An 11,625-nucleotide genomic window follows, 5' to 3' on the forward strand; every position below is an offset into this window, starting at 1 on the left:
GGGCTGGCTGCGCTGTGACCCGGGCCGGGGTTCCTGTACCGGACCCGGGCCGGGATTCCCGCGCCGGACCCGGGCCGGGGTTCCCGCGCCGGACCCGGGCCGGGATTCCCGCGCCGGACCCGGGCTGGCGGTGCAGGGCCCGGGCCGGGGTTCCTGTACCGGACCCGGGCCGGGGTTCCCGTGCCGGACCCGGGCCGGGGTTCCTGTACCGGACCCGGGCCGGGGTTCCCGTGCCGGACCCGGGCCGGGGTTCCTGTACTGGACCCGGGCTGGCTGCGCCGGACCCGGGCCGGGGTTCCCGCGCCGGACCCGGGCTGGCGGTGCAGGGCCCGGGGCCAGCACACGGCCCGGCCCGGCCATGCGGCGGGCGGGTGTGCGCACCAAGCTCCTCCCCGGCGCCGCCGCCCCTCGCCGCGGGGCCGCGCAGTCGCTCGGCGGGACATGGAGGCGGGCGGCGGGGCCGGGGCGCGGCGCTCCGCGCTGCTGCTGCTCCTGCTGGCGGCGGCGCTGGGCGGCGAAGCGGAGGCGGAGGAGCCGCGCCCGGCGCGGCAGCGCGGGGACGAGCAGTGCCATTACTACGCGGGCGGGCAGGTGTACCCCGGGGAGGCGGCCCGGCTGCCGGTCTCCGACCACTCGCTGCACCTCAGCCAGGCCAAGAGTAGGTGCTGGGCGCGGCCGGGGCTGCGGGAGCGCGGGGCCGGGCGGGGATGTTCGCAGCGCGCCGCGGGGCTGCGGGCGGCGGCGGCGCCGCGCCGGGCGGAGCGCGCGGCTCCCGAGCCCCGCCGCGCCCACCGGCTGTGCTGCGGCCTCGGCCGCGGGGCGGAGGGAAGCAGCGAGGGCGGGCCGGCTCCTGCGGAGCTGCGTGTCCATCGTGGGCCCGTCCGACGGGCTCCGGCGAGGCCCGCGGTTCCGGAGATGGCGAACGAGTTCGGGGGAGCGCTTGAGGGATCCGCAGGAACGTTCTGTGCTCGCACTGCAGTGGATCACAAACAATGCACGGCGCCTCCCGGGCCCGCCGCCGCCGCGCTGGGTTTGGCGCTGCTCTCGTGCCGGGGCTCTGGTGCGGTTTAAGTGCTTTACGTGACAGACCTGGGGACAAACACCGCAAATCGCATCGCTGTGAGATGTGCAGGGACACCTGCTCAAAGTCTGGCCTGCAGGACGGAGAGTACAGAGAGGTCACACAGATATCTTCCATGTGAGAGTTTTAAATGCTTTTCCTTTACAGAGCAGGGCATACATCATACATTCTGTTTTAAACGTTTGCAAGCAGATGCTACCAAAAAAAAAAAAAAAAAAAAAAAGAGGGAAAATCAGCCAAGATATTTGTAACCGATACCTTAATTTAGAAAGGAGTCAAGATATACAGTATTTCGTTTAATATCTTTTCCTTCTCCCTCATAATCTGAAGGTCCTTGTTACACATCCTTGAGAACGATATTCTGCAGCTGTGGGTTGTTCTAAGGAAAGGAGAGCCAAACAATTCAGGCATTGTCCAGATAATATTTAAGATTCCATGTATTTTTCTCAGAAGTTTTTCCCTAATTTGTTGGAGATATACGTCAATATCCTTGACATGGCAAGTGTATTCATACCACCTTGTAATTCCAGCATACCCTATCCTTTGTCTCAGAATTCACAGTGGTATGAAAACAGTACCTGCAGATTAGTTTTTAATATATTAAATTCAAGGTTAATCGCTTCGGATAGGAATAGTAAATACATTTCATGCCTTTCAACTGGATATTTTTTTAAAACATAGCTGTCTTCAAGTTAAATTTTGCTTAGGAGTTGTAACTTAATAAACATATGCTGCATTTTTAGGCGTTTGTCTTTCTTTAACCATGTTGTGGTGTATATTTTTTGTGGACCAGAATTCCAGACAGGTTTCCATGGCTAAAAAGTAAAGTGAATTTTAACTATTTTGTGCTTCTGGTTCCCAACAGCTATTTTTAACAGAACAATGAGAGTACCTGAAGTATTAAAGAGCTTTCCCCTGCAGTCTAGCAGTTGCCTTGAGCTGGCAGTGCACACAGGGTTTGTTCAGTCAGCCCAGATAAGGTTTGTGTGGCCTTGATTGTCGGTGATCAGCAGGGCTCATGTATGAGCACAAGCTGGTCAAATTATTTACTTTGTATGTGTACTAAAGCCTTCATTTCTTCATCGTTCTGTAACCTGTTTAGAGCTGGAAAGCAGTTTCATCTTGGAACTGTGCTGCAGATTGTTTTTCAAGCAAAAGGAAGAACAGCTGTCCTGGGGCAGCTTGGCTTGAACACAGGTGTTATATTCTGACTTCTAATTCAATGTTCTTTGCATTTCAGTCTCCAAGCCAGCACCTTACTGGGAGGGAACAGCAGTCATAAATGGAGAGTTTAAAGAGCTGAAGTTAACTGATTATGAAGGAAAATACCTTGTCTTCTTCTTCTACCCTCTTGACTTGTAAGTAGGAGCACTGTAGACATAACACTGAGTGCAGCTACACTAGATCCGTAATTCATTAATTCTTCTCTTTTCTGAGGTCTTGTATTTTTTGTTTGGTGAGAATTTGGGAGAGAAGAAAGGAATGACAGAAGAAAATATATTCTTTGCATTTGTTTTCTCATCATGCATTGGTAAAATGACAACACAGTCTTTGTCCTAGTAACTGTGTCCACTAATTTGTGTCTCCAAACAAAACAAATGCCTAACCTAGTTAGGCAGACTCTATGTATTGTTTCGTGCTGTAAATCAGTGCTGCAAGTAGAAGAAAGCATCCTTTCTAGAGTGTGTACAATATATCCAAGAGGTGGCATTTTCGCTTTAAGCTCATCCCATAACATCCTGTGAGCACTTAGCATTAACCTCCTTTATTTAGAATGCAGTAACTTCACTGAGTGAAAACATCTCTGCTTTTTAAAGGACAATCCCATTCTTTTCCACAAAATGAAGATAAGAGGACAGAGGTGCATAACTACTTTTAATATGATAACATCACTAGCTTTACTACTTCAGTTCTTCTGTAATAGAAAAAGTTGAAGACAAATTAGTTAAAACTTGCAGATTTGCACAGTAACAACAAATTATAGTATGATCCTCTGAAAGAATTGGTTTATAGTGCTTAAATTCAGCCACATTTGTAAAGTCTAAAAGGAAGTAACTGTACAAGCTCTGAATGCAGATTGTAAAATAACTGTAGATTTAGAGTATTCAGAAATAATCCATTACTAACTAAGCTGGAGTCTGAGGGTGGAGGATTTGTCAGGCAGCATTTTGGTTAAATACTTGAAGGAGCAATAAAAATAAGCAAAAGCTGAAATAATTTACTATAAATACACCATTTAAAGTTAGGCAGAGAATTTACTGACTTTCTCATGAAATTTTGACTTTTATCTTGTCTTAAATCATCTAGTACATTTGTCTGTCCAACTGAGATCATTGCCTTCAGTGACCGAATTGAAGAATTCAGAGCAATAAATACTGAAGTAGTAGCATGTTCTGTGGACGCAAAATTCACCCACTTAGCATGGTATGTATCTTTCTCTTGTCTTTCACTAAACATTATTTATTCATGATTCCAACTTAGTAAAAGAACAGTATTCCCCAGATTTTTAGCCTGTGGAGGTATATCATAATGTGTGAAAGTGTGATGCTGTTGACACAAATGTTTAAAGTTTTAATCCTAGTGTGTGAAAGAATAAAGATTCTTTAAGCTTGTTTAATATGTATTGCTTGCAATATGTCATGTCTCAGTCCAAAAAATACTACTAGAAAATATTAATGAAATCATCAGTAAATGTTTCACGTGTCCCAGTTCATGAGCATGTTGGCATAAAACAAATGGAACTGATAAGAAAAAGGTCATCATTAACAGATGTGGCCAAAACCTGCAAGCCACAAATACTGTTCCATCTTCTTTATGTGCAGAACAGAAAAAAATGTCACTTGCACTAGATCCTTCTGTCCATACTGATTTAGCTTGTGATTTCTGACTTGTGTAGGGAATATAAATCAGTATGAGAAATACATCTCTTATTTCCTTTCCTTCAAAGGATTAATACTCCTCGTAAACAAGGAGGACTTGGACCAATGAAGATTCCCCTTCTTTCTGATCTGACACACCAGATTTCAAAGGATTACGGAGTGTATCTGGAAGACCAAGGACACACACTTAGGTATTTCACTTGGTTGCAGTTGGGTTGGGGTTTTGCTTACTTACTTACTGCTTACTGCTTCATATTTAAAGAAGCATTTGAAATTTTTGTTTTAGAGCAGCTTTTACTTGGGGGTTCATGGCAAGTAGCAAATATTGAAGAACACAAGAAATTTAGTCATAATGAGTCAGAAGAAGGGTCAAGGTTAATATCCTGTTAAACAGCAGGCATCAGTAGAAACCTAGAGCAGGGCAAACGAGCAGGATTTCCCAAAACTGCAGTTGCTCAGGGACCTCCCAAGTCCAGGTGGAGTCAAGACTAAGGTTACCTGAAGAGATGCATTTGCCTAAAACTGAGTAGTTTCTTTTGGGATCCCTGTAATGGCCTAGCATCTGCAGCATCCCCTGGCAGGGCCTGTGAGAGCTTAGTTCCATGTTCTGCAAAGAAGTGTGTCCTTTTTGTTTTAAATGGAGCTCAGCTCATGTCCTCTGATACCCAGGTAAAGAATGGTAGGTTACTGGTGGTTAGTATTATATGATGTTTGCAGACATCAAATTCCTCCCATCCAGTGCATGAAAACACCACTACTGTTAATTCTGTTTCCTAACACACACACAATTTTTTTACTCACAGAGGCCTTTTCATTATTGACAATAAGAGAATCCTTCGACAGATCACAATGAACGACCTTCCTGTCGGGAGATCAGTGGATGAAACACTTCGTTTAGTACAAGCATTCCAGTACACAGACAAACATGGAGAAGGTGCTCTTTAAATATTGCCATATTGAACATTGTTTTACTTAGCCTGGAAGCTGTGTTAGCTTTTTGGAGGAAGGTTGTTCAGTAGCATTAAGGACTGCCTCATTCAGTGACTGAAGTGGTTTGATTGCCCTGCTTGATTCCATGGTCCCAGATCCTTAGGTTGTTTCTAGAATTGTAATTTACATTTCGTTTCACATCCATGAGAGTGAGAGCATAAAGCATTCCTGTAGTCGGAATTTTGGCATGATGTACCATGTGTCACAAGCATAAATTTGTACAAAATATGAGGCTGTGAAGAATGAGGCCCAATATTTCAATACATTTTTGCATACTAAAATAATGGAGATGCAGGCCATCCTTGTCCTGTGTCATTCAGTGAGGACCTGTGACAAGTAATGAGTGTTTCATGGCAAGATACTGTGGAAATTATAGCACCATTACTTGTGTTTTTTGTATAAGTGCTATGTGCTCATCTTTCCCCAACAAAAAAATTCTGCTGTCTTCAGATCATTGCTTTGTATCAAAAATTCTTATTCCTCCAGTTCAAGCATGGGGTGAACTTTTTCACATTTCTTTAAGTAACTTATTGGAAGATTTGTTTAGATATGAATACATATTTAGCAACCTAACTTCCAGTTCAACTCAATGTCTCCAAGCATTTGAAAGTACCTTTATATGAAGGTACAAATCTATTCTGCTGTGCTGTACACACCTGAAAAAACAGATGCTGATACTTAGGCTATGCACATCTGACTAAGGAGATTTACCCACATTTAGTACAAAGCTAGCATACAGAATGTTGATTTGCAGTGTTTCCAGAATACCACTTTTTTCCCCAGCTTTTCCATGAATGTTGAGGAGAGCTTCTGTAGAAGCTCTCCTTCATTATACAGGAAGAACTATTATTCTGTATTCTTCTTTGCACAGAATAACAGTTCTCCACAATTCCTTCTAGCATTTGAGGTGCTTTGTCTGCCAGCCTGTCTTAAAGCACTGTAATATGACATAACTGCTTGGGCTGAAGCCTCAGAGGGAGAGCTCTGCATAGATGAGAGCTTTACTCCAGAATATGCAGCTGTTCAGGTGGTCCCAGGGCTCCCAGATACACTGTGCTAAGCACATGCTGCAATTCCTTTGTTCCTAAGGAAGGTTACAAGTAAAATTAGTCTCTTGTGGAACTTTTGAACTGATCTCTTTGCTAAAAAATGCCTCTAATTTTGATTTTAAAGAAAAAAAGGTAAATCTTTGTGTAGTCACCTGAATTTTATTGCAAAACTTCTGTTTTACTAGAGTAGGTGTTCATTCTCAGATACTGCTTTGCCAGTACTTCGTGTAGAAGGGTACAAGAATTAAACTGAGGCATAGGCATCCATCCAGAGATGTGCAGTTTTCAGGTAACTGAAGGGGTGGGTGGTGTCAGGTATAAACTTGACACCATCCCATGTGTAAAGAAAACTGCACATTTAATAGTTTCAGATACTGACATGTGACATTTCATGGTGTTTTACTTTAAGGTCAGAAAGAGAATATTAAGGACACAAAAGTCCATGTGTGTAAAAATACTTGAGGTAACTTTGTCCCTTTTTTTTCAGTTTGCCCTGCTGGCTGGAAACCTGGCAGTGAAACAGTAAGTCACTGTTTATATTAACATGCATGTAGTACTAACAAGCACTCAGTTACCATTTCTACTAGAGCTAAATCCAAAATCTCAGCAACTTTCAGTGAGAAGGTATGAGTAATGTTGCATTATTAAACTTACACCGTTTGGATTACTATTGATTTCATTAGGGGATTGTTTCCCTCACACTAGACATCTCCCAGTTGTTTCAAACTCCTGATGTGTGAACCAAATTCACTTGATCAGCAGTGACTTTCTGATCAAGAACTTTTTCCTGTTAACGCCTGATGAGGGAAAGTTCAAAACTGTTGAATTTCTTGTATCTTCTTGGTTATTTGTCCATATAAATTCTTGGTGGCTCTTACTGCAGATCCTGGGCACTACCTAAAAAAGGACAGACCAAAGTTCCCAGGCTGCTGTGGTATGTGCCAGAGCCAGTGCCACTATCAGCACTCCAGCAAGGAGCACTGCTTTGCTGTGCAATTCCCTCCCTTCTTTGCTACTCCTGGGCTCCATGTGACTGGAGGCAGAGGAGCCAGAGCTCACATAAACACTCATTGAACTTGTTTGTGTTCCCTGGCCCAGAGCAAACCTCAGCAGAATAATGAAACTTTCACCAGAGGTCTGAGCTGCCTTGTTCAGATGAGATCACTGTCACTTATTTGAGCATGTGGCTTCCTCCTGAACCATCTGGTGATGACAGAGCACTGTTGTTAAAGAGCTGGCTCAACAAAAACCAGGTCCCAGCAGCCTCTAAACAGAGTTAGTTTAATAGTAAAAACCAGTGGAATATTAAACCACGTTCCATTGCTGGATGTGAAGGTTTCCTAGGATGACTTGATGACTTGAACAAATATTAATTTTTTCAAGCTAGCAGAGGATTATCATAATGGGGGAAGCTGGATATTAAGACTGTAAAACAAAAAAGGGCAGGCTGGCCCAACATTTGTATTTTGGCACTGAAAAGTTCTGCCCTCCATAACTAGCATCACCTAGATAACATGACACTGATATATTTTCTAACAAACAGTCTTAAAATGCTGATACTAACAGCTCCAACACTCACAATTTAGTAATATAAAGCAGTACATAAGCATTCTCCACCTCCTCTGTGCTAAAGATGCAGACAATAGCAGAGTAGTTGAAAAAGTCTTTCTCAAAGATGTAGTCATGCCTTCTAAATATGTTTGATTTAATTAGATCAAACCAGAGGAAGCCATGAGAGTGTGGTGGCCAAGGGAAGAACTGTAAGTAAATTCTAAGCCTCTAGATTACAGATATTAATTTACCAAAATATCTTGCTTTTGGGGCAAGCTGTCAGAATTCTTCCTTTGGTAGGCTGCACTCTCTCATGTCTCAATTGTTTGAATCTCTCTGCTACTGCTGTTAGGCACCTTTAGGGATGCACAGTAATTAGTACCAAATCAACTGATAAATTTCTCTTCAGTGTTGCAAGTGAGTTGGCAGTGGCATCTTTCTGTGAAATACTGTGCTGTTCTAGCTTTGTAGTTTGCTATGTTTTCCTGGCTTTAGTTTTTGACTAACATTTTCATTTTCTTTCTTGCACAGATAATTCCAGATCCAGCTGGAAAACTGAAGTATTTTGATAAACTAAACTGAAGCTCACTTTTGTTGAATTCTGTAGGTCACATTCAACCAGATTTTTGCCAATAAAATTTCATTAATTTTGGTACTTTTGTGAGTTTGATTAATATGTAACAGTAATAAAACATTAAAGGGCTCATTGTTTAAACAGAAGTCTAACCTGTGTGAAGCACAGGTACCTCATTAGTTATCAGAAAATATTCTTATGAAATACGTGTTTTCTCTTTAGGTTTTATTTAAATGCTCAGTCTTCCCCAAATCCACTTAGCATCATGGGCTTAGATTCATCACTTTTGCTATTAACAGATTTCTTAATTTCTGCAAAAATCTAATGTGTTTGGTCACATTCTAGAAACTGTAGCTAGAAAAGAGCCATTTGGTTATTGTACATTTGTCTGTAGTCCAGTGGCAGTAGCAGCTAACTTAAAAGTTGCAGTTGCTGAATTAAATTTCCGGTCTGTGTAAAGCTTGAAAACATTTTTCAACTAGTAAGAACATACCCTACACTATATAAATCAGTACATCTGCACTGAAAAAAACACACCTCTACCAGTTCATGTGATTCAAGGGCTGAACCAGTAAGTTTTTCTATGCTTAAATTTGTAGTGTATTTGTTGATAAGATCGATTCTGTTCCACATTTTCTGAGTTTTGTCCCTGTCCCTACACTGTTAACAGATGGATGTGGGGGATAGTGTCCTGTGCCAATCCACTCCCTAACTGTGGTTCCTAGTTTTAAGGGAGTAGTTATAGTCTTTCCCAAGATAAGTACTGACATGTGACCATCAGAAACTCATGTGGCTGATGGACAAGAATTTCTTCTTTGAAGTGAAAAAAAATCTCCATGTAAGACATTTTTGTGTGCACTGTAGAACCCTTTTCTGAGGAGGTCATCTTGCTTCTTCCCACCTCTTCCTGTTTTTGACGCGGTATTCTAGAGTCTGTGCAACTGGGAAAACAGCAACTGAAATGTGTGTCAGCTTTTCACCAGGATCATCCTTAAAAAGTCAACAGGCACCTTCCATCTCCAATCTGCAGCACTACATTATTACTCTTGGTTGGATCCCACATGCCTGAGAACTCACTTCCCCTTCCCTCACCAAACCATACAATTCCCTGCCCTATACACAAGACTCTTCACTGCAGTTCTGCAGAACCAGGCCAGGACTTGAATTTGCCCTGTGAAGTTACATGATTTTGTGGACTTTTGTGAGTATTGAGAAGCTCTCACGTTAGTCACTGCAGACACACAGCAGGAACAGCTGCTTCCTTCAGTTCAGCTCTGATACAAATGACACCTACCCACATGCCATGGGCAGAGGGAACCACAGCCAGAGCAAGCAGAGCTTCACTGAGCCTCAGCCTCACTGTTCCTGTGGGGTCTGGGGAAAGGAGTCCCTCATCCCATCTAGAGGGTAACAGAGGCAGAACAGGATCAATGCCAAACCCCAAAGGCTCCTAATGTGCTATTCCAGCCTGTGATTGCAAAGAGCAGAGGGCAGCATGTAGAGAGAGGTGCCTTCTCACATGACTAGAATGTAAATCACCTTGAATTTTACTCTGGATTCTGTTTACATCAACCCTGAAGCACCAAGAACAACACACAAAATGTTCAAATAACTCCAAGGCACTGCAGCATGAGAAATGTGGGCCCAGCTATCACATGGATATTCAGCAGCAGCCCAAGGCACACAATGAACACAATGTTTGTGCCCCCTTGAGAACCGGTGCTCTGCTCCTGAAAGGTCTTGCCCACCTCTCCAGCTGGAGAGATCAGTCACACCTAATGCTCCCCCAGCTGCAGGCACCTCAGGGACGGAGCAGCCAGCCACTGACACCTGATAAAGACAGAGATGAGTTATCTGCCACATGTTGAACATGCTCCAGCCAGCTCATGGCTCCCTGTACAGCCCAGTGAGTTACAGCAGCACAGCCACAGGGTCTATCTCTGCAAACTACAGCAGATGTCAAAAGCTCTACAGAGCCTGACTCAAGAATAGAAAATTGTGCTGAGAACACTTAGCAACTGAAGAAAACTGAGGCCATCTGCATGCTTTGACCATTGCAAATTTAAGTCAAAGCAGTGTAGCTGAATAAACTTTCAAGGCTTTTATAAATGCACATTTACACTTTAAATATGTGGTAAGGGTTTTTTTTTAATGCAGTTCAATGGGGATAAAAAGTCTGCAGCCTGTTCTTCCAGTACTCCAATTGAGGTTTGAAATAGTGGAAAACTGTTTCATACATCTCTGCTTTCCCGAACCCCAGGAGATATTCAGGTGCCTCTCTTGGAAGTGCAAAAATGCAGCTGCCATTGTGAGCCTGTCTTCTACAGAAAAAGCAAAAATGCTCCTGCAATGCAAGTAATGACTAATAATGAGACAGTCTTCAACTTCCTCTGCTATTCTGGGTAAGCATCACACACCCCTCTACTGCCCCCTCAGCTGTTAAACTACAGGTGGTGGTGAGGTCTGCAGAGGAAAGTCACCTCTCCAAGCAGAATGTATCTAGCTGAGACCTGGATGTCACTTCCAGAAGTATCAAAGAAGCATCAATTCATGTTATAATAATGGCACAGATTGATGTTATTAGCTGATGTAGCCCTCTGCAGCCTTCCTGGGTTATGCCCATTCCTGGCCCACAGGAATCTCTTCCTATGCAAACTCAAGTATATCCAAAAAATAAACACCACATTGCTGGGAGCCTATACTGATATTAAGTTTACAGTTGGACTCTAATCTTACAGGTATTTTCCAACCTGCCTATGCCCAGTAGTGCCTCCAGCCTCGTGGACAGGAGCCCTGCAGGGATGAGGATCTCTGCTGGCAGAGAGAAGTGCTCCAGTGTATTTTCTGTGCAGGTCTGGTTATCCAACTACACCTTCCACAAAAGGAGTCCCCAGTTTCTCTTTAATGAAAGCTGAGCATTTATCCTTTTATCTTCCTGTTAGCTTGTGCCTAGCCCATGAAGAAATTATCTCTCCCATTCCTAGTTAAGAATGTATTCAGAGCAGGGTCAGCAATCAAACCAGTGTCACCAAAGGCTGGACCAGATGTGCAGTAAAACCAACTGAGCATGCAGTGAGTTTCGAGCAGGTTTCTGAAGTAGAACTCTTGCTCCATGGCCCACATTGCACCAGCTCCTGCAAACTTCTTTCCAGAGTGCTGTACAATGTGACATGGCTGCAAAATCTGACAGGGCTGCAGGAAGGAATGGTCCCTATTTGAAAAAGGGCTATCAGAAGCTGTTACATGGAGTTTGAGTAATTTTAGTACTTTTTTAACAACAGAAAAACAAAAACATTTGAAACATGGCATTCCTTTGGGCACTGAGTTCACCCAATTCCACAGAAATATCCTTTTATATCACTATTAAGTGAAAGGGTAAGGGGAGGCAGTCCTGCTCCTCTCCTCACTGTATTCCAAGAAACAATGAGCACAGACATCTGCTTCCTGCTACAGAGCCACAGTCAATCAATTATATAGTTAAGCTTACTATAAATAAAAATA

At 43.6% G+C, this 11,625-nt stretch overlaps 1 protein-coding gene across 2 annotated transcripts; it reads left to right on the forward strand.

Annotated features, from left to right (window-relative positions):
* Window positions 1–425: 425 nt before the first annotated feature.
* Window positions 426–8,205, forward strand: PRDX4 (peroxiredoxin 4). 2 transcript variants are annotated; one of them, XM_021552984.3, is made up of 7 exons: window positions 426–658; window positions 2,322–2,439; window positions 3,389–3,505; window positions 4,029–4,151; window positions 4,764–4,894; window positions 6,487–6,521; window positions 8,082–8,205. In XM_021552984.3, the coding sequence occupies exons 1-7, from the start codon at window positions 442–444 to the stop codon at window positions 8,130–8,132; spliced, it is 792 nt and encodes a 263-aa protein (XP_021408659.2). In that variant the 5' UTR covers window positions 426–441; the 3' UTR covers window positions 8,133–8,205. The 2 variants fall into 2 exon arrangements, with proteins under 2 accessions (XP_021408659.2, XP_077637775.1); XM_077781649.1 differs by lacking the exon at window positions 8,082–8,205 and adding an exon at window positions 7,713–7,778.
* The last annotated feature ends 3,420 nt before the right edge of the window (window positions 8,206–11,625 follow it).

This window comes from Lonchura striata, chromosome 2, assembly GCF_046129695.1.
Source record: "Lonchura striata isolate bLonStr1 chromosome 2, bLonStr1.mat, whole genome shotgun sequence".
NCBI classification, from domain to species: domain Eukaryota; kingdom Metazoa; phylum Chordata; class Aves; order Passeriformes; family Estrildidae; genus Lonchura; species Lonchura striata.